Genomic DNA, 23,111 nt, shown 5'->3' on the forward strand with positions numbered 1-23,111 from the left:
GGAGAGACTTTTTCTGCCTGAGGCAATGGAGACCGTTTGCAGCTCAGAGTAGACTTCGCTGGGCCAGGCGAACAAAGAGTGTGAATCAGTGATGGGTTCCTTTCTTTCACTTGAAATGTGCAGAGCCATGATAATGCTCAACTGTTAGAGATGTTGCCCCTTCTGCATCTCTCCTTCCATCAAATCTCCTTTCCCCTGTTACAAATGAGAGAGAGAGAGAGAGAGAGAGATGTGGTATTCAGGAACCTTCCTATTCTCGGAATATAACAAATCCATAAGGCAGGGAGATGTTTTACAATTCTTCTTAACTCTGGGTGGAATTCATTGCAATGCTAAGGAGGTCATTCCATCGCACAAGAGTTTCTGCTTGCTCAACAAGGCCATCTTCCCTCTCCGCCTGACCCCATGCCATTCTGAGAAGTTCACCCCTCCAGAGCAGATTTGCGGGGAGGGAAAGCCCCATGGCGTTAGTGGGAGTCCTTTGGCTGGCTTCCATTAGCAGAATGAGGTAGTTGAATCTGACCCTTTGTGTCAGGAATTCCCCGGAGCACTGGCCTTCAGCTGGTGGTTCAGGACTCACTTGTGAGTTGTGGCCTGATCCAGGGTTGGGTTCCAACAGGACCACTGCCACCAGGAAAATATGTTGTAAGAAATTAAGAAACGGGTCCCAAGTGCATGTTTGGGTCCAGGAAAGGGTTGACAATACCTGCTCATCACAAAGTGAGAAACAGATCCTTTCATTGTCTCCACCTTTGCATGTTTGGAACTCAGGGTGTGGGGCTGTGTATCGATTATCAAGCCACCTTACTTTCGGTGTTGTGTTTGTTCCTCCATTGAAGCCAATGGAAAACCCATCTGCTCTTCTTCTGCCTGTAACTTCAGTGTTTCAGTCCCATATAGCATACAGTTTTCAGGCATGTTCCTATCCCTCCAACCCTCAGACATCAGACATGCCAATTTTCAAGTTGTCTGTGTGTGTGTGTGTGTGTTTTTTAAAGAGGCAATTAAAAAAACAAAAAAGTTTCCTGCATTCCTTTTCCTCCTTCGTCTTACCTGCTCGTAGCTATGACGTTGCACCGGCTAATGAGGAGGAGCGGCACCTCCGAGGGGCGTGTGCCCCAGACAGGATGATGGAGTTGGTGCAACAGGTGTAATCCTCGTGGCATCTCCTCTCTGGCCTTCCTAAATTGCAGGTGGAGGTTTAAATTACGGGGTCAGGGCTTGGGAGCCACCTGTTTGTGTCAACCACCTGTTTTTGTCATTCCCGGGGCAGGCAGGGAGTAGCATGGAAGTTTTCTTGCTTTGCTTTGCTGCTACTGGCTTCTGTGGGGGAGAGGATGAAAGAGAAGCTCTTTTCCTTTTCATCACCTTCCCTGGAGGTGCAGAGGTAGCCAACGCCCATGGGACACCTTGGGTGTCATCGCTGGGTGCAAGGGAATTTAGAGGGAGGAAAGTCACGAGGGGACTGCATTCTCCTAGTTCTTGAGCCTTCTCTGCCAACCAGAAAGTGTCCGAGCCTGAGTTAAGGTGCCAGTTTTGATCTGTACAAATGGATTGGGATTTGGTAAGGCTGGAGGAGAATTCATGTTTTAAGAAAACAGACTCGACCCTGCACCTTGTGAACTAATGCATGGCAGGAAAGTAGGAAAGCAGGAAAGTAATTGGTCCTCTTTCGTTGTGTATACTTGGCCAAATTTTGTGATAGCTTTCTTGGCACGTGCCTGCCAAACGTGCTGTGATGCGTTGAAAGATGCCCGCCTTTAGGATGAAATAGACTTAGGAATGTGAACAGAGCAGAAAGGAAAGCTAACAGGCAGTCAAGTTCCTGGTTCTGGTTTTGCCGCCCTCCAAGGAAACCTGAGCAGTTGCTCCTGCTATTCTTAGGGAGTGCTCGTTTTTTCTAACTCTTGTGTTTTGATTTTTAAGTTCCTGTTGTGAACTGAGGTGGAGAGCTGGGGTGCAGAGTTGGAAGGGCAATTCTGGAGCCCTCTACCCGGGTTGGTGTCGAACACAGTTGATGATTTGGATTTGGGGGTGGGGGTGTTTTGTTTGAAGTTGCAAACAAGGGCCGGGAAGCCTTAACTTGGTGAAAAGCAAGGAGCAACACCCACCCCTCCACTTTCCAATAAGGGTTTTCCCCTGCCCTTTTGGAAGGAATCTGAATAGATGCCGTTTTATTCGGAGGGCTGCAGGAATCTTGGCTTCTAAAACGGGCTCTTTTCAAGCCTCGGCACTGGCATCGCTGCTAAGATGTGCCGTCTCCATGGAGTTCAGAAGCTCAGGAATAGAATGCAGGGGAACATTCTCCCTTCTCTCTGTTTCTCTCTCTCTCCCCCCCCCCCCAAAGCCTCTGTCTTATTTGCTCTTGCACCCCACGTTCTCCTCTTCCCATCTCCAGGAAGGGCTCAGAATTGTCAATATGTTAAAAAAAGAAATAAAACACAACGTGCATATTTAAAACACACGGTTTTGTCTTTTTAGCACATTGCCCCCCCCCCAAGTAAAAAGTTGAGGCGTGACAGTAAAAATTAAATATCGGCGTGGAAGCTAGTAATCCAGTCTGGTTATAGCAGCCAGACTAGCTGACCCATTGCACCACATCACCTCTAAGATGATTCCTGTATTTCCGGGGCTGGACTAGATGACTCTTGGGGGGCTCCTTCCAACTCTTATCATTCAATGAACTGTAGGTGTGTGTGTGTGTTTTGTCCGTGTGTGTATGTGTATTTTAATGACTTCTATTGGTTTTTTTTAAAACAACTGCAGTTCAGATGTACAGACCTCATTGGGAAAGTGGGGGACGCAGACGTTCTCTCCAGGCAGAAATGTGGTGCTTTCTGAACAGCGGAATTTGGGGCATCCAATTTTTTTTGCGGTTCTTTGTAGTTACAGCCCCCTGCCGCTTGGCTTTCTCTCTCTTCTCCTCCCCCCCCCACCCGCCCTTTCTGGGGCTGTAGTTGTGCTGGAAGGGCTCAGCCATGCTGGCTTCAGTTCAGGACATGTGTGAGTTGGGAAGACAATGGGGGAAATGGGCTTAAGAACAGAGGATAAAAGTTCTCAAGTAAGTTGGGTTGGGGGGCGAGGAGGGGGAAGTTCTCTACATCCCAGCCAGGCCAGGGGAGGAAGCAGCTGAAGGGGTAAAAATAAAAGCCGACACCGGTGCCTAAAGGGAGTCTTCCTCTCCTCCGGAGAGGTCTTGGTAGGGAATTGCTCTTCCCAGGGATGGCTGCCAAGGAGAGCTGGTGGGAAGGTCGAATGCTGCAAAGCACCCCCACAACCCATAAAAAATAAAAATCCTGGTTGTGGTTGGCTGCTGATGCTGGCTTGGCAAAGACTGAATACGCACACCATCTCTCTCTCTCCTCTCTCTCTTCTCTCTCTCTCTCTCTCTCTCTCTCTCTCTCTCTTATTCTGCTAAAGAGATGAACATTTGCGGCCAAATTTCTGAGCAGGCAGGAAACTTTCCCTGGTTTCCTTATTGTGTGTTACCCATTGCTGAATACTGTATTAGATTGATTTCTCCACAGGTAAGGTGGTAAGGGACGCAGGTAAGGGATGCGGGTGGCGCTGTGGGTTAAACCACAGAGCCTAGGACTTGCAGATCAGAAGGTTGGCGGTTCGAATCCCCGCGACGGGGCGAGCTCCCGTTGCTCGGTCCCTGCTCCTGCCAACCTAGCAGTTTGAAAGCAGGTCAAAGTGCAAGTAGATAAATAGGTATCGCTCCGGCGGGAAGGTAAACAGCATTTCTGTGCACTGCTCTGGTTTCGCCAGAAGCGGATTAGTCATGCTGGCCATGACTAGACCTAATGGTGGTCCCTTTACCTTTAAGGTGGTCTCTGACCCCATTCGTGCCAAACATTCAAAGCACTGCGATACCACTTTTTAAACAGTCGTGCTGAGAGAGTGCTGAGAGTTGTTCGGGACCTCCCCTTGCCCCTCACAGAGCTGCAATTCCTGGAGTGGTCTAACAAACTTTTTTTTGGTGTGGTTTTTTTCCATTGCCGAATTTTCAATTGGCTGCTCTGTAGGGTTGGGCTCACTCTGACCACATTCACACCATGCCTTCGATTTACTGTGATGCCACTTCAAAAACACTCACAGCTTCTCCCAAATAATCTTGGGAGATGTAGTTTGTTAATTTCTGCTGGGCATTAAAGGTAAAGGTGAAGCGACCCCTGACTGTTAGGTCCAGCTGCGGACAACTCTGGGGTTGCGGCACTCATCTCGCTTTACTGGCCAAGGGAGCCAACGTTTGTCCGCAGACAATTTTTCTGGGTCTTGTGGCCAGCATGACTAAGCCGCTTCTGGTGAAACCAGAGCAGCGCACGGAAATGCTTCCTGCCAGAGCGGTACCTATTTATCTACTTGCACTTTGACATGCTTTCGAACTGCTAGGTTGGCAGGAGCAGGGACCGAGCAACGGGAGCTCACCCCATCACGGCAATTCGAACCGCCGACCTTCTGATTGGCAAGCCCCAGAGGCTAAGTGGTTTAGCCCACAGTGCCACCCGCGACCCTTCCTCACCTTATTAGAGGAATTGTAGCTCCATGAGTGGGGAATGGTGTGTGTTGGGGGGCATCTCGTAATGGCTCATAGCATCCTTAACAGGCAACAACTCCCAGAATTCTCTGGGGGAAGACATGGCTGTTTAAAGTGGTATCATAGTGGTCTGAATGTGGCCTCCCTCTCCCTCCCTCCTTGGTCTGTCAACATAGAATTGTAGAGTTTGAAGGGAGGACACAGGAGTCATCTAGCCCAACCCCCTGACATGGGGCCGGACCCATGACCCCGAGATTAAGAGTCGCATGCTCTCTGTCCCACTTGGGTCAGTTACAAGGCAGAATGTAGGTCAGCCGAGTTGTATCCCTCACCCAGGCCTAATGCAAGTTCCCCACTTCTCGCCCCTTGATCGTACCCAGATATGCACGGTTCCAGGCTTGGTTGCCAAGCACTTAGTTCTGCACCCTATCCTAATGGATTATTGACTATAAGCACATACTGCTTTGATTGGGCTTTGCATAATTGCATCTCGCAGATATTGCTCCCTACAAGGAAAGCCCAGCGCTTTCAGGGGACGGAACCCCCCCCCCGCTACTGTGACCCCTCTTCTGACCTCAAGAGTGGAGCTGGATAGGTGGGGGTTTTCTGTCCCGCCCTTTCGGGGGGGGGGGCACTGGGTTAATGGGCTACAGCACGGTATAACTTTTAGATGCCCCAGGAAACCAAGAAATGTGTGTGACCAACTTTATTGAGGTTGCCTGGACCCAGGCTTGCAATATCTCCGAGGCAAGCTTGTAGTCCTTTATAAAAGTCTCTTTTAATGGCAGATTTGCATTGGGTCGGATTGTTATATTGTGATCTGTGTTGTGTGTCTTGTTGCTTCTTCAACTCGTCAGTGTGCCTTGTGCATGGCAATACAGGAAGGCGAACGAAAAGGGGAATTAAAAAATAAATGAACATTAAGAAAGGGAATTGAGAAAATTCCAGACATCCTTGTGGGGGAACAGAATGGGGATAATCTGATTTTCCATTCATTTTTCCTTTGGATGCTTGGCAGGTGAGCTCCTGGGCCTCTCAGGAAGAACAACAGCCCTAGCACTTTCCCCTTTCATGAGGACTAGAAGCTTGGTCTTTGTCGATATGTAAGATTTAAGACAGCCGAGATTCTTGGGATTCTCTGGAGGTTAACTCCATTAACATTCTCGAAACGTTTGCAGGCCTCTTGGATCAGACACACAGGCGTTCAGTAGAATGCAAAATTCAGGCCTGGAGGAATCTGTGATCAAAATTAGCTTTTAATCTCTGGAAGCATCAACTTCTATTCTTTCACAATAAAACCAAACCCAGACCCTACAGTTTACCGCAGTGACGGGTAAAATAAAAATGCCCCCTGTCACCTCCTGTAAAATAAAAATAAAAAAAATGCTCTGCCTTCAGGGCTCATTTTTTTTTTTAAGTTCACCCAAAAAAATAAAATTAAGCGGGCCAATTTTCCTGGTATCGGGTCAACGAAGTGTCTCTTCTTATGAATGGGGAGCCTGTCTTGCGTCTGTTACTGGTGGCTGCAGTGCAGGAATTTGCCCAGTTGGTCAGCGCTGCCCGCCTTTGACCCAGCCCCCCTCCTTGCCAGCCGCACGTAGCCAGAGGTCTAGGGAGCCGGAAGTGGGGGGTGATGGCTAAAAGGTCTTTGGTTGGCGTGAATGCCTGTTGGCTGGATTTTGGAAGCCGCTGTTGCTGGGAGGCCCTGGCTTGGCAAGAATTTGAGGGGGCGTCTTGATGTGTGGGGCAGGGTATAGGGGCAGAGGGGCTTGCGCTGGAGGCGAAACAGCAAAAGGAAGAAGGGTGACACATCTTCATTTTCCCTCCAGAGAGCTGAGCTCAGTCCGAGGGCCGGATTCCCTCCTGGGCAAGCTTTCAGAGGGCCACATGGTCAAAAGCGATACAGCAAGCCAACCTCAATTTTTTTGCTTTCGTACAGTAGGGTGGTTTCTGCGTCCTGTTCTGCCATCCATTCGGGCAAGCAGATCTGAACTCCTCATGCTCAAAAGCATATTTTCGGTCCAGTATGCCTGAAGGAGCCTCTCCACCTCCATCGTTCTGCCCGGACACTGAGGTCCAGTGCCGAGGGCCTTCTGGCGGTCCCCTCGCTACAATAAGCCAAGTTACAGGGAACCAGGCAGAGGGCCTTCTCGGTAGTGGCACCCGCCCTGTGGAATGCCCTCCCACCAGATGTCAAAGAAAAAAATAACTACCAAACTTTTAGAAGACATCTGAAGGCAGCCCTGTTTAGGGAAGCTTTTAAACTTTAATAGGTTATTGTATTTTAGTGTTCTGTTGGAAGCCGCCCAGAGTGGCTGGGGAAACTCAGCCAGATGGGCAGGGTATAAATAATAAATTATTATTATTATTATTATTATTATTATTATTATTATTATTAAGAATCCTTGCTGAAGAAATCTGCAAAAATTAAGTTTTGCCCCCTAAAATGACACGCCCTAGGGGTGCAATGCACTCGCACGGCCTGTTTTGTGGGAGCTCCTGCCTGTAGATTTCTCTGTGTCTCAGTTCATGGTATTGTCACTTTGAGTTGCTCGCTGCTGTTCCTTAGCTCGCAAACTTGTCATTGTGGGTCACGGTGAGGACCTCATCTGCCTCCAGTGTTGTCTGCCTGGGTCTGCTGCAAGACGATGGGCTGAGCAGGTTTTGCACGCATGGTTGAAGCCCAGAAGCCATGGCTGTTCCAGGGTCCACCCGCATGATGCAATCAAAGCACCGCCACACCACATGGCTTTCCCCCAAAGAACTCCGGGAGCTGTAGTTTGCTAAGGGAGAGACTTCTAGTCACCTCGCAGGGCTACAATTCCCAGAGTTCCCTGGGAAAGAGGGACGCAATTGTTAAACCGCTCTGGGAATTGCGAGGGGAAGGGGGGGGTGCAGAGTCTTCTAATGACTCTCAGCACCCTGGACAAAAGTATAGTTTCCGGGATTCTTTGGGGGAATCCACGACTGCTTTAAGGGGTTATGACACTGCTGTGAATGTACGATGCACATGGACCTTGGACAGTGTTAGAAATTAGCCAGGCGCCAGGTGCATTTTGCCCCTGACTTCTGACCACTTGCTACCAAGTGAAGATGCCTGGGCACCAGAATGGTGCCTGACATCTCCACCATCTGGAAATCCTTGGATCTAGACCAGCCTTTCTCAACCTGTGGGTCCCCAGATGTTGTTGAACTACAACTCCCATCACCCCTAGCTAGCAAGGCCAGAGCTCAGGGAAGATGGGAGTTGTTTTCCAACAACATCCGGTGACCCACAGGCTGAGAACCGCTGATCTAGACTGTTTTCACACACTAATACCCCATCCTGTAGGATTCTATCTGTTGTACTTTCTTTTTATCTGCAAAATTGGGATGAATTTCAGGAAGCAACGTGCTTTTTCTGTGCAGCCTGAGCAGGAACAGTAACTGTTAAGAAAAAGAGTTAGGAATAGGCCAATATATATGTGGGTCAAGTGACTCTTCTTCTTTTGAGTTCTAAGTTCTTGACCTAGATCACGGTTGTCATCTGAACTATCCAGATGTTTAACTGAGAAACAATCACTGTCAGTCCATCCTTTGAAAAATAAGACTTTAGATCTGTCTTGCCCCAAAATGGCAACTAGCCGTTCCGTTTTGGCGACTGCAACCTTTAAGTTTAAGGAGCCATTTGGCACCTAGCTTATATATCTGAGTTTCTAAACACCGACCTCAAATGGTGAAAGATTTCCAATGTCTCCAACTGAGAACACTTTTTCTTCTTCTTCAGCCTTGTTCCTATTTAGCTCAGGGATGGAGAATTCTGTGGCCCTCGAGAAGTTGTTGAACTACACCTGCCATCGTCCCTTACCATTGGCTATGCTGGGCTGGGGCTGCTGGGAGTTGGAGTCCAACAACGTTTTCGAGGGCCACAGGGTGTCCCCACCCCTACTTTAGCTGGAAAGCCAAGGATTCCCAGTTTGGTGCAGTGCCTAGATTCTACCATTGAGTTCTGGCTCCTCTTCATATTAAAAAGGCAACAACGCCACAAGAGTTGTTTTTAAAGAGCAGCTTTTGCTAACTTGGCACATCATCAGACTTCAGTTATTGTAAAAAACACTTGTGCCTTCGACTGTGGTTGCAATGGGGAAGGAGGGGGAAGTTGATTGGGAGGAAGGATCAGCCAGTACAGTGGTGCCCCGCAAGACGAATGCCTCGCAAGACAAAAAACTTGCTAGACGAAAGGGTTTTGCGGTTTTTGAGCTGCTTCGCAAGACGAATTTCCCTATGGGCTTGCTTCGCAAGACGAAAACGTCTTGCGTTATTTGCAAGTTTGTTTCCTTTTTCTTAACACCGTTAATACAGTTGCGACTTGACTTCGAGGAGCAACTCATAGAACACGGTGTGGTAGCCTTTTTTGAGGTTTTTGGCGATTTTTGAAGCTTTTCCAAAACTTTTCCGACACCGTGCTTCGCAAGACGAAAAATTCGCTTGACGAAAAAACTCGCGGAACGAATTAATTTTGTCTTGCGAGGCACCACTGTAAAGTGCTAAGAATCAGCAGAATGGCTTTGTGTGTGTTTGCGGTGGTGGGACGTTTGTGATTTGTGAAGGTGTAGATCTGCCTACGATGATAAGCTTTGTGTCTTGTGTTTCTCTGCTTCTGGGTGCAGGCTTGGGCTCCTGTATATCGATGGGTTCTCCCAACTCACCCCCAAAACGTGCATAGCATCATAGAATTTCAGGTTCATAGTCCAACCCCCTGCAATTCAGGAATCTCAGCTAAAGCATCCAGAACAGATGGCCAGACAACCTCTGCTTAACCCCCCCCAAAACCTTCCGATGTCGTCCGTTCCACTGTCAAACAGCTCTTGCCCTCAGAAGGTTCTTCTTAAGGTTTAGTTGGAATCTTGTAACTTGAAGCCATTGGTTCAAGTCTTACCCTCCAGAGCAAGAGAAAATGAGCTTGTTCCACCTCCCACATGACAGCCCTTGAGATATTTGAAGATGGCTATCCTATCTCCTCTCCGTCTTCTCTTATCCAGACTAAACGTACCAGGCTCCTTTGATCGTTCCTCATAAGGCTTGGTTTCCAGACCTGGATCCTCTTGGCCATCCTCCTCCACACACGTTCTTAGATCTTTCAGCCTAACCTACCTCGCAGGGTCGTAAGGAGGATAAAGCAAAACACACTGTGGGTGCATGCACAGCTCCTTGGAGGAGAGGCAGGAGATAGATGTTAACACGGGCCAAACGCCCAGTAATAAATTAAGTTAGTCGTATGCTGCGTTCTTTGATCTCTGCAAATAAAGCTTCTTTCCGGCGTCTGAGATGTGAGGCTGTGCCTGACAGTTTTTGACAGATGTGCTTGACTGTTGTGGACTCTGCTTCCTTCGAGGTTTCTAAGCAGAGGTTGGGTGGCCGTCTGCCATGGACGCTTTAGCTGAGATTCCTGCATTGCAGGGGGCTGGACTAGATGACCCCCAGGGGTCCCTTCCAACTCTACGATTCTGCAGTCATGTCTGACCCAGGGTCCTCCAACAAGCTTCATGGCTAAGTGGGAATTTGAACCACATTGCTCTGTTTTGGGGCTCAGAAACCACTGCATTTTAGCTGCCTTCCTCGGGTGGGTGGGTGGGTGCAGGGTGCTCGTTCTGTTTGACGTCTGATTCAAGCAGCAGCTGGCCCTGTGCCTGTCTATTTAAATGCAGATCTTAAAATGGCCAAACTCCAGTGGAAAAAAACACACAGATACGCAACTATTTTTACAGACCTGCTGTCGTGTGCAGTTAGAGAAACCTCCTGTCCCAGAGCACAATGCAAGCTCCCTCTGCCTCCCTTCCTTCAGATACACGTTGTGTTTACATAGGAAGGCTGTCATTGCGGGACCACAATCCTATAGATAGCAATGGGCCATCATAGCCCCCCCTTTTTTTTGCTATGGGGATGTGGCTTGGAATCACCTCTTGCAACTCTCTGTCTTCTCCTTACCTTATTAGGGGAACCCGAAATGTAAAGCAGGATGCGGATGGCGCTGTGGGTTAAACCACAGAGCCTAAGGCTTGCCAATCAGAAGGTCGGCGGTTCGAATCCCCGCGAAGGGGTGAGCTCCCATTGCTTTGTCCCAGCTCCTGCCAACCTAGCAGTTCAAAAGCACGTCAAAGTGCAAGTAGATAAATAGGTACCGCTCCGGCGGGAAGGTAGACGGTGTTTCCGTGCGCTGCTCTGGTTCGCCAGAAGCGGCTTAGTCATGCTGGCCACATGACCTGGAAGCTGTACGCTGGCTCCCTCGGAGAATATAGCGAGATGAGCGCCGCAACCCCAGAGTCGGTCAAAACTGGACCTAATGGTCGGGTCCCTTTACCTTTTAAAATGTAAAGCAGCCTCACGTATCCCACCCATTCGGAAACTTTGGGGAGTATTGCAATGCAAGAGATGGCATACACACAAAGCCCTGGCTGGGGGTGTAAGAAGACTTCCTGTTGCGATTTCCTGGAAAGCAACCTTGAATTAATTTTGAAAATGCTACTCTCGCTCTTGAGGGCCATCTCCCAAAAGCTGAAAACGCAGGAGAGTTGGGTCGGAGAGCAGGAGCAAGCTATGTCGGAGCGCTGGCTCCAGCCGCCCCCCCCCCCAGCAATCAATACCACTCTGCTTGCAGAGGCATGACACCAGTGCGTGAAAGCTTGCACAGCAAGATTTCTGCATTTCGCAACAAGGTCACAGCTGCCCAGGGGAGATGAGAGGGAAATTGGCAAGAGGACGATGACACCCTCAAACAGTCCTGCCAACAGATTCATTTGCCTGCCCTGGATGGGGTTGCACACACATGCATGCGCACAAAAACCCGAAGGAGCAGGTTTGCAATAGGGCTGGGGATACATATACATATACATATACAGTGGTACCTCGCAAGACGAATGCCTCGCAAGACAAAAAACTCGCTAGACGAAAGGTTTTTCCATTTTCGATTTGCCTCGCAAGACGAATTTCCCCTATGGGCTTGCTTCGCAAGACGAAAACGTCTCGCGACTTTTTTTTCTTTGACTAAAAACAAAGACATGTTTTGTTTATAAAGTTAATTTATTTTCCCTTAAATTTTTGAACTGCTCTTTACAGTATGTGTGACTTTAAAGAGCAGTTAATAAACTGTTGTTGTACCAAATTTGGCTTTGTTTGGACTTTTTTTGACCATAGGAACGCATTAATTGATTTTCAATGCATTCCTATGGGATTTCGTGATTCGCAAGACAAAAAATTCGCTAGACGACAAAAATTGCGGAACGAATTAATTTCGTCTTGCGGGGCACCACTGTACATATACATATACATATACATATACATATACATATACATATACATATACACACACACACACACACACACACAGTGGTACCTCGGGTTACAGATGCTTCAGGTTACAGACTCTGCTAACCCAGAAATAGTACCTCGGGTTAATAACTTTGCTTCAGGATGAGAACAGAAATTGCGTGGCAGCAGCGCAGCGGAAGCAGGAGGCCCCATTAGCTAAAGTGGTGCTTCAGGTTAAGAACAGTTTCAGGTTAAGAACGGACCTCCAGAACGAATTAAGTTATTAACCCGAGGTACCACTGTATATAGAAATATTGTCCGAAAGTGAACTCTGTATCGTGATATCAGTTTCATCATTTTTGACCCGGGAATACACCGTGAATCGTGATGTGTGTTCTGATGCTCCACAGCAGGGGTTAGGAAACTCGGGGCGCTCCAGACCTCTCTCTGTGGCCCTTGTGAGTCTCCCAGGCCACATTCATGCTCACCATCCCAGCTGCATGCCCTCCGCGAATGCTTTGGACCAGCCAAAATATTCCCTTGAGCTGCACTGATGCCTTGTGCCTGCCCGGGTGGAGGATGGAGAAACAATTGTGTTTGTGTGTTTAGATACGCACAGTTTTGCTTGGCTGGCATGTAGCCTGTTAAAGTACAAAGGAGGGTTTTTTTTGTTTTTTGTTTTTGTAGCTCTGCCTACTTTTGCCTCTGGCCCCACCCACCAGCGGCATGTGCCCGCCCCCCAAGGTCACCAACAGGAAATGTGGTCTTTGAGCTTCCCTGCTGCTGCCATAGAATAAGCCCAGCTCTGCCATTGCCCTCTGGACATCTGGCCTTCCAGGTGCTGCTGCTGCCGCTGCTGCTTCCCAGCCTCCATTCATTCCCTTTGGAAGCCAGCGCTCTTGTCTTTGCCCTGCTGGAATGAATGGAGATGGCAAAGCTGTGAATCCCATCCATTGTCTTGTGTTCTTTGTGTGGCTTTTCTGTGTGTGTGTGTGAGAGAGAGAGAGAGAGAGAGAGAGAGACTAGGGCAGCATAGAAAGTGCATCCCTGAAACAACATGCTTATATGTTCGAAAATTTAGCCAGCCCTTTCTCTCAAAAAAAGGAAGAGAAAAAGAAGGCCAGTTTTTGGTTTTTTTAAAAATGGTACTATATTGTCTTTTTATTTTTTTGCATCTGGATGTAGGACTTGTGAAAAGTTCAGTCTCAGAAGCAGTCGCCTACCAGGTGGACTGTGGAGAACCTTTTTCAACATCTTCAACCATAAAAGCCAAACTCGTTTCTGAAAGAGTAGTTTTGGGTTGTTTTTTTTAAAAAGCAACGTATCTGGAAAAAACCAAAAGAATAGAGATAAAAAGAATGTACTTCCATAACCCTTTCTTAACTACCATTGTTCATATTATTTAATATGAAGACTGCATGGAAATTTATGGCTGTAATTTAAAATTACAGTTTTTGTGCTGTTGTGCCAAATGGAGGGGAAAGGTGAAGAAATACCATCCAGCAGGGAACTCTTTTCAGACCAAGGGGCAGCGTCCATCTACCTCAATACAGTGGTACCTTGGGTTACATACGCTTCAGGTTACATACGCTTCTGGTTACAGACTCCGCTAACCCAGAAATAGTGCTTCAGGTTAAGAACTGTGCTTCAGGATGAGAACAGAAATCGTGCGGTGGCACAGCAGCAGCGGGAGGCCCCATTAGCTAAAGTGGTGCTTCAGGTTGAGAACAGTTTCAGGTTAAGAGCGGACCTCTGGAACAAATTAAGTACGTAACCAGAGGTACCACAGCGACAGACAACTACTCTCTAGCGGGATCTTTCCAAACCATCCCTGAATCTGGGACCTCCTGCGTGCCATGTTGCGCCCCCTCAGGATTCTGTGCCCTAAGGCTACAAGGCCACGGCCCCTCCCACCACCACGCTACGCCACTGTGCCAAATCCAAGCATGCTTTAACCTTGGGACTTTTGATTGTGGGGCCTGGGAGCCAGAGGAAGCTTCAGTCTCTTTTTGGTGAGGCTTGTAGGCCTTACCCAACTCGTTCTCCTCACTCCTCCTCTCCCCGCTGCCTGTCAGCTCCTGAATTTCTGCTGCAGAAGTCTTTGAGCAGGATCCCCGCCTGCAAGTTTAGGCCCACGGCCAGCTTGGGGTGCCTCTGAAACCCTCTTTGCTCCTGGCATCCTCTGGCTTCCCTTTGCAGAAAGTGTAACCGCAGCGAGCGAGGCTTGCAGCGCATGCTAGAATTCTGCCTCTGCAGCAATCTCTGGGTCCCTCCCTCTCTCCCTCTCGTTTTAGCAAGACAGTTTTTATTCTTGGTGCACCAAGAGGCCTCTCCTAGAATCCTGCACACTCCCTTTCACCAAGTCTTCCTTTCTTTGCCTCTTTTGTAAGAGTTCACAAAGGGGGGGGGGGGGCGTCTTCCACTGAAAGCACCGCTTAGTTAACGCCTGGTTGCTGAACCACTTAATCCTTGAACTGGTTTGGTTTCAAGTCGGAAACCAGAATCGACCCTCCCCTTCCCTCTCCTTATTCGCCCCCGCGTACGTATGGAAGGTTTCATTTTTGCGCTTTGTGTGTGGGAGGAATTTATCCAACCTTCCTTCTAAGTGTTTTATTTTCGTTCCGTTTGCATACTGCCCTTCAATAAAGCAATCAAGTTGGATTGGATTGCAAACCGGAGAGTAAAAATACAATAAAGGGCATGGAGGAACCCACAAGTGGAAGAATAAACGGAGCGGTAAAAAATCCATGCAGGTGTCAAAAAACCCTGGAAAATAGAAATCTGTGCCCAAGAATGAGGGACATTCAAGAAAGGGGCAGGCAATTAACCCTTCCTAGCAAGAGGCTTCAATAAAGAGGCCTCTAGATTATAACATGTGTATTAAAACAACCCTTTAGCACTTATTCTCCTATGTTTCCCCACTACCAGAGCTTAGATTGTAGGCTCTTCAGGGCAGAGACCCTTCTCTATGGACAGTCTATTCTGGAGTAGATCAGTTGAAAGCAAGTTACTTAGATGCATGGATTTCAGTAGGTTTCCACAAACACGCACCCATGGCTAATAATAATAATAATAATAATATAAATAATATAAATAAATAAATTTATACCCCACTCATCTGGCTGGGTTTCCCCAGCAGCTCTGGGCAGCTCCCAACCAAATATTAAAAACACAATACCTCTGTACTTGCATTGTTTGGTAAATTGCCATAGGCTGATGGCATCTACTTCCAAGCCAGGTTCAAGGTCCTTGTATTGATTGACCAAGCCCTGAACAACTTAGGTCCAGGGTAGCTCAGGGACTGCCCAAACACTTATATCCAGTATGGTTTCAAGTTGGGTGGGGGACTGTTTGTTGAGATTCCTGCATTGCAAGGGGTTGGACTAGATGACTCACAGGGTCCCTTCCAACTCTACAATTCCAATAGTTCAATCCCATCTCAATCACTGAGCTTGCTTGCCAGTGCGTCATTCGTTCCCCGAGTTGGTGAGGCTCATTTGGCAGCAACAAGAAGTCGAGCCTTTAATGTCGTCGACTCAGTCTTGTGGAACTCTCTGCCAATAGAAATTCAACAGACACCTTCTGTTTCAACTTTTAACCGCCTGCTGAAAACTTTTCTGCTCAGCCTGTGCAAGCCATTAGCAATACATCGTTCCACAATGGTTAATTGATGTCTGTGTTTAACTTTTTAAATATGTTTTTTACTGCAATATTATACATATTTTTGCTGTGATTTTAAAAAAACGAAATAGCAGTATACAGTGGTACCTCAGGTTACAGACGCTTCAGGTTACAGACTCCGCTAACCCAGAAATAGTACCTCGGGTTAAGAACTTTGCTTCAGGGTGAGAACAGAAATCGCGCGGCAGCTGTGCAGTGGCAGCAGGAGGCCCCCTTAGCTAAAGTAGTACCTCAAGTTAAGAACAGTTTCAGGTTAAGAACAGACCTCAAGAATGAATTAAGTTCTTAACCCGAGGTACCACTGTATAGACATTTTTAAAATAAAATAAAATGGCAACATACTAAGAATCCGAAAGAAAAACTAAAGGGGAGGTCTTTGGGATACATGGCTGGTCAGTTAAAGAATGCAAGTTGGGCGGCTCCTTTTGCAGTTCTAAAATATCTGTAAGGCACCCAGTTGCGGAAGCCTGTGCTAAGTAATGGTTGGTTAGCTATGGTTTGTTTTTGTCTTGTGAACCATGGTTTGCCATTATCTCTGTAACCAACAGCCTCGCTTAACCGTGGTTTGTTTGGCCATCCTGGGCCGGGTGCTCACCAACCTAAAGAGGCGAAAGACAAATTAAGCTTTGAGGAAACAAGCCATTGTTTGATCACCTTGTTGGCTGAGCCCAAACCATGGTTGGCACGAATCACGGTGTGGCATTATGTCCAAATGCAGTCTGTATGCAGAGGCCTCTTCCAGCTGTCAGCTGTTTGTTTTCTTTCCTTCCCTAAAGCCAGCGGATGTGCACAGTTTGCCTGTTTGGCTGACCTGCTGGTGGGCTTGAAATGTTTGGATCCAGATGGGGCATCAGGCTGGGGAATTGCAGCTTTCCCCCCCCTCCTGCCGCCCAACAGTGACACATCAGAGCCCCTTGGAGAGCTTTTAAAGACTGTTTCTCGTCACTTGGCAGCTCTTTGCTAAATATTAGCAGCTTTATGGCCGGTGGGTCCCTGTGGCTTTCGAGCCGTTGCCAGAGAGATGTTGAAAAACATCTCCAGTCTGTCTCCCACCAGCGGGGAATCTCTGTCCATCTGTTTTAACCCAGTGAATGGCAGACACTCTGGGGAGAATTAGGAGTCTTTATCCAGAAGACCATCCCTTCTTTAATTCCAGACAACGAAAAAGGAATTATCCTGTGCTGACCTAGTCGCGCCTTGGAGTTGCTGCCTTACTCTTTATTTGGCTTTATTTCTGCACCAGATCTTCCACATTTACACCATGTAAAAGCACCATGTGAAGCACTCTTAGAATCATGGAATTGTAGAGCTGGAAAGGTTGCCAAAGGTCATCTAGTCCAACCCCCTGCGATGCAGGAATATGCAGCTGTCCCATGCGGGGAATCAAATCTGCAACCTTGGCATCAGTAGAGCACCCCACTCTACCCAACAGAGCTTCAAACAGTCACGGCTTCCCCCAAAGGATTCTGGGAGCTGTAGTTTACTGGGTGCCTTTGTGCTTACGCCCACCCACCCAGTTTTCCTTCAGAATTGTGATGCATGCACAAATCCTGCTTGTTAACAACCGTTTGGAGCAGGAGGCGACAAAGCCCAGCATCAACGTTGAGCCAATTCTGGGGTGGGTTTTTTGTTTTTGTTTTATTGCAGCTGTAAATCTCCAAAAGCATTTCGCCCAATAAAACGAAGCTAATCCGCCTTGCGGCGGCGGTGGCCTTAGCGTTTAGGATGGGCACTGTGTGTGTGCTGGGGGTGAGCAGGAAACGCCAGACGTCTCTTGGTCTGAGCCTTTATAAGGAGAGAGATAATGCTCCCCATAGCATCTGCATGAGATCACGGACTTTCCTTTTGGACCCGGTTGACCTGATGGCAACACTGCCTTTTCAGGGTGCTGGTTTGCTACGGATTGTGCCCTCTGCAGTTATTGTGTCCTTTGGTAGTTGATCTTTTGCAGGAAAAACTCTGTTGTATTGAGCGTGCATGGAATCGACTGTAAGAGTGCCATCAAAACGATGATAGATTAATTATGGGGCATGTATTGCGCTGGTTGGGACGCGGGTGGCGCTGTGGGTGAAACCACAGAGCCTAGGGCTTGCCTATCAGAAGGTCGGCGGTTCGAATCCCTGCAACGGGATGAGCTCCCGTTGCTCGGTCCCTGCTCCTGCCAACCTAGCAGTTCAAAAGCACGTCAAAGTGCAAGTAGATAAATAGGTACCGCTCCAGCGGGAAGGTAAACGGCGTTTCCGTGCGCTGCTCTGGTTCGCCAGAAGCGGCTTAGTCATGCTGGCCACATGACCCGGAAGCTGAACGCCGGCTCTCTCGGCCAGTAAAGCGAGATGAGCGCCACAACCCCAGAATCGTCCGCGACTGGACCTAATGGTCAGGGGTCCCTTTACCTTTATTGCGCTGATAGTGGGCATGCAGAGGTTTGTTTTGGCCTGCTGACCCGCATGTGTGATGCTCCTTGTAGAACCATCGAGTTGGAAGGAACCACAAGGGTCATCTAGTCCAGCCCCCTTACAATGTAGGAACCTCTTGCCCAATGTGGGACTCAAACCCACAACCCTGAGATTCAGAGTCTCATTTTCTACCGACTGAGCTATCCCAGAGGTTCTCTTCTTCCTCAAATCTCTTTCCTTGTCAAAATAAAAAAAATCCTTCCAGTAGCACCTTAAAGACCAACTAAGTTAGTTCTTGGTATGAGCTTTCGTGTGCATGCACACTTCTTCAGATACACTGAAACAGAAGTTGCCAGATCCTTCTATAGAGAGAGAAGGTGGGGAGGGGTATTACTCAGAAGGGTGGTGGGAATGGGAGATTGGCAGATAACGAGTTAAGAGTCGTCAACAGGCTCATCTATGACTATGGCAGACCAACACAGCTACCAATCTGTAACTCTTTCCTTGTGTTTAAGCTGGATATCATAATTTTATAAGGCCCCATCCACACCACGCATTTAAAGCAGTTTCATACCACTTTAAGCAGTCCTGTCTTTTCCCCAAAGAATACTGGGAACTGTAGTTTGCTAAGCACGCTGAAAGTTTTTCGGAGATCCCCATTCCCCTTCCAGAGCTGCAACCTCAAGAGTGGCTTAATGATCAGGGGGTTCTGGGAATTGTAGTTCTGTGAGGACTGCAGCCCATTTCCTCCATCAACTCTCAGCCTCTTAACAAACTACAGTGCCCATAATTCATTGGGGGAAGCCATGGTTGCTTAGCAGGAAGAAGGTATTTTCAGATAAAAAAGTATTTCAGCTTTCAAGCTCGTTGTCCAAACACCTGAAAATCCAGCCTCATTTATTGAACTGATACTTGTTATACCCTTAACTGGTCCTGATGCCCTGCAGGCGCCAGAGAAACCTGAACTGGACAAACTGATCTGTGCTTTGGACACGAGAAGTGGCAGCTGGAACACCTCTGAGCATACGCAGAGTGCCTTTTCCTCTCTTGCTCCTGAACAGCCTCAGTTGGTTCTTTCATCCTTGGGGCCAGGGGATGTGGCTACAGGGCAGACTTCCTACCAGGACCGTCTGGGGTAGGTATAGGCAAACTCCGGCCCTCCAGATGTTTGAGTCTGCAATTCCCATCATCCCTAGCTAACAGGACCAGTGGTCAGGGATGATGGAAATTGTAGTCCCAAACATCTGGAGGGCCGGAGTTTGCCTATGCCTGGTCTGGGGGGGGGGGGGGAGCCAAAATTTTAAGCAGTCCACGCTACCCTAGGGCAGGCATGGGGGGTGGAGAGATGAACCCGTGAGAAAGTTCAGGGGTTCTTGCAGCCCCGCTGCCGCTAATGCTATTGTTCATACTTAAAGAAGCAATGCCTAATTGCAGCCCTGGACTGCCTATCGGGGGGAAGACATGGGGAGGATCAAGGATTTTTATAATGTAGTGACTTGCGTCTCTTTCTGATCTTTCCCTGCTGTCTGAGCCCCTTTCTAGACCCTGAACTTTCCTGTAGCCAGGCCAGCTTGAGACGAAACTTTTTTGGGGGGTGGGGAAGGTGTGATTATTATATTATATTATATTATATTATATTATATTATATTATATTATATTATATTATATTATATTATATTATATTAGTATAAAATGTGGAGGATCTGGGTTGTACAGGGAACTTTACTGTTTGTGCAACTGTAAAAGTGTCGGAGAGAAGTTGTTCTTGGCTCAAAAACTTACAAATGGTATGCCAGGGTTGCATCCATGCTCCCTATGAAAAGCACATTAAGGGCGGTATCCAGCCCCCTCGTCCCACCAGCATGGAAATTCCTGTTTGTGCAATGCGACTTGCCCATACCCAAATTTTCTCCTGTGGGTTTGGGGACCCCTAAAACAAATTTAAGAGGTGCACAGGAGAGGAGAGGGGGAAAAGTCCTCTTCTGCAAGTGGAAATCCTTGTTCTGGGAAGGCAGTTCCTTGATGCTGCGTGCAGGACTTTTTAAGGGCTTCCGTGAGCTCAGCTGAGAAGGGAGCCTGTCGCTTCTCTGAATGATCCCCTGCTTTGGCGTTTGCCTCCCTCCAAGTCAGCTGCTGATGGGTGTGTGGCATGGTTAGAAATTAGCCAGGTGCCAGGTGCCTTTTGTGACTAGATCGGGTCCAGTTGCGACCACGTGGAGATCTCTAGGTGTCAGGGTAGCGACAGACGTCCCCATCTGGCTAGCTCCTCCAGCTTTCTTAAGCAGCTTAATTATTGCATTTTTATCCCACCTTTATCTCCAAGGGTTACATGGTCCCCCCCCCCCATGAATCCCTACGATGACAGCCTCTGGGAGGTAGGTTAAGACGCTGGTGTGTGGCTGTGTGATCACACAATGCAATTATTTTGTGGGGGGAACCCACCCCCATTCAGAGGAGGCTTCTGTCGTCTCTTTATGATCCCCCGTTCTCATCTTGCGCTCTTTGAATCCACCTGTGATGGGTGATCTGTGATCCATTCTCTCCTGGTTCGAGGACTCAGCGGAACAACCTGCCTTGACCTTCTGGGCGTGCCTAAAAGCTAGAGGGCAGGTTGAGTCCCCGTCCAAAACACGTCCTTCAAAATCCAGGCCAGAGAGAGAACCGTTGAATTCTCCCTTCTGTGCATGGTTCGCTGCTCTGAAATGTGTGCCGCCGTCGCTTGCGGAGCAGAGAGCTGGCCCGGCTCTTTGAAAACTAGGTCACCATCAACATGGAAAACAAAAGCAACAATTTTGTGCCTGCAAGTGAAAGGAGAACTGCGATGTGGGACAGAGTGCAGGGCCCACGTCTACGCCACGCTTAGAGCAGCAACGGCTAGCAACTCTGAAGCAGAAAACTTGGTTCAAAGATCCAAATTATTCCCCAAGAAAATGCAGCTCCCGTAGAAATGGTGCTTATTGTGCTAACGCTCTTCTGGTTCCTTTTCCTTTCATGGCTTTGCGATGTTTGAACTGCTTTGCATAATATTTTTGTTTTGCTTGCTTGGGGGAAATCCGGGGATCTGCAGCTTCTTCTCAGTCTGTCCACCTCCAGCTTCTGAGATGAACAGACCTTGCTCCCCCCAGAAAAATTTCCAATTTCATCCATGAGAGCTAGAAACTTGCTTTGCGTGTCCTCGATTTTAGAGCTCGCCCTTCCTGGGAAGCTGGGCTTTGCTTCCGCTTCTGTAATAATAATAGTAATAAAAATCATAATTATTATAATTACTGGTACTATTAATTAACTGACCTTCACCCTGAGGTTGCAGGACGGGTGACACCATTAGAACACAATATTAAAAACAGTCTAAACCCGGGGTCAGCAAACTTTTTTTAGCAGGAGGCTGGTCCACTGTCCCTCAGACCTGGGGGGGGGGGGCAGACTATATTTTGAAAGGGAAAAAAAAGAATGAATGCCTATGCCCCACAAATAACCCACAGAAGCATTTAAAATAAAAGGACACATTCTACTAATGTAAAAACACGCTGATTCCCGGACCACCCACGGGCCAGATTTAGAAGGCAATTGGGCCAGATGTGGCCCCCGGGCCTTAGTTTGCCTAAGTAGAGGTAAAGGACCCCTGACCATTAGGTCCAGTCGTGACCGACTCTGGGGTTGTGGCGCTCATCTTGCTTTATTGGCCGAGGGAGCCGGCGTACAGCGTCCGGGTCACGTGGCCAGCATGACTAAGCCGCTTCTGGCGAACTAGAGCAGCGCATGGAAACGCCGTTTACCTTCCCGCCGGAGTGGTACCTATTTATCTACTTGCACTTTGGCGTGCTTTCAAACTGCTAGGTTGGCAGGAGCAGGGACCGAGCAACGGGAGCTCACCCCATCACGGGGATTTGAACTGCCGACCTTCTGTGGTTTAACCCACAGCGCCACCCACGTCCCTTTTAGTTTGCCTACCCGTAGTCTAAACCAAGTTACAATCACAGAATGGAGATGGCTCCTAAAATAAAACACCAGGGCGACAAGGTATGTATTCAGCATTCGCCAGAATCTCGATCGTGAAGGTGCCCAGCGCATCCTTTTGGGGATGTAATTCCACATCTTAGGGGCTGCCACAGAGAAGGCCCTGTCCCGGGGTGCCACCCCCCCCAAATCTCTGAGGGAGGTGCAACTGTTTTGCTGTTTGCCACCTGGGTTCTATCAGGAAGAAGAGGAGGATTGACGTTTAATAAAGAGTGCTGCCACAAGCGATTGTCAGTGTCTGCTACTCCCAACGGGTAAATGTAGCCTCCTTGTTCAGGAGCAGTCTATCTCCAAATAACCAATACCTGCAGCAGTTGGGAGAAGCCTGTAGCCTTCTCAACTTGGACTTCCCATGGGGGCATCCAGTTGCCCTCTGCCTGAAGCAAGACGCTCTTTGAGTTGTTCCAGCAGGGCTCTCTCTGATACAGGTAACGCGCAGTTGGGGAGGAAGGGGCCTGGTAGAAGCTTGGATTGCAGCTCTTCCTGTGTGTCGCTTTCTTCCTTGACTCTGTGCTTCCCTCAGATACGGAGCTCCTGGCGTGGAATTCACAGGCCTACATAGGGAAACGGCGACGGTCACCCAGATGCACTTTCTACCTGGACAGGTAAAAGAACGGCACCTTTTGGTCCCACCTTGACGCTGCCCGCAGGTTGATATCCCCTGCCTGTCGGTATTAGGCAGCTGCCTGCGTTGTATTGTTTATGACCCTGTTGGGAACTTTTCTGGGTGTGTGTGGGGGCGTGCAAAGCCAAACACTGAAACGGCAGAGCAGGTCACTTTCTCAAAGACAATCGAGAATAATAGTGCCTGTCTTGTATCTGAGGTTCTACAACTGCTAGGAACTTAATTGGAGGTTCTACAAATGCTAGGAACTTAATTGAAGTGCCGTTAAAGAGGGGAAAGGCAGCAAAAAGCCCAGAAGGGAATTTGTGGTGCCCAGCTTAAGAGGTTTAGACAAATCTGTGTCAGCAGCTACTAGCCATAATGGCAGTGCTTCCTAACACCAGTTGCAGGAACTTGCCCTTGTGCTCAGATCCTGCTTGTAGACTTGCCACAGACATCTGGTTAGCCGCTAGGAAAAGAAGAAGAAGAAGAGGAGTTTGGATTTGATATCCCGCTTTATCACTACCCAAAGGAGTCTCAAAGCGGCTAACAAATCTCCTTTCCCTTCCTCCCCACAACGAACACTCTG

At 48.3% G+C, this 23,111-nt stretch overlaps 1 protein-coding gene across 9 annotated transcripts in view; it reads left to right on the forward strand.

Moving 5' to 3' along the window:
• Window positions 1-23,111, forward strand: part of LLGL1 (LLGL scribble cell polarity complex component 1) — an 86,402-nt gene that overhangs the window by 28,089 nt on the left and 35,202 nt on the right. For all 9 annotated transcript variants that reach the window (XM_083474179.1, XM_083474178.1, XM_083474180.1 and 6 more), the window contains one exon: window positions 22,442-22,523. In XM_083474179.1, coding sequence (XP_083330305.1) covers window positions 22,442-22,523 — 82 coding nt within the window. The remainder of the gene's footprint in view (window positions 1-22,441; window positions 22,524-23,111) is intronic.

This window comes from Podarcis liolepis, assembly GCF_965112155.1.
Source record: "Podarcis liolepis genome assembly, chromosome: 14".
NCBI classification, from domain to species: Eukaryota; Metazoa; Chordata; class Lepidosauria; order Squamata; family Lacertidae; genus Podarcis; species Podarcis liolepis.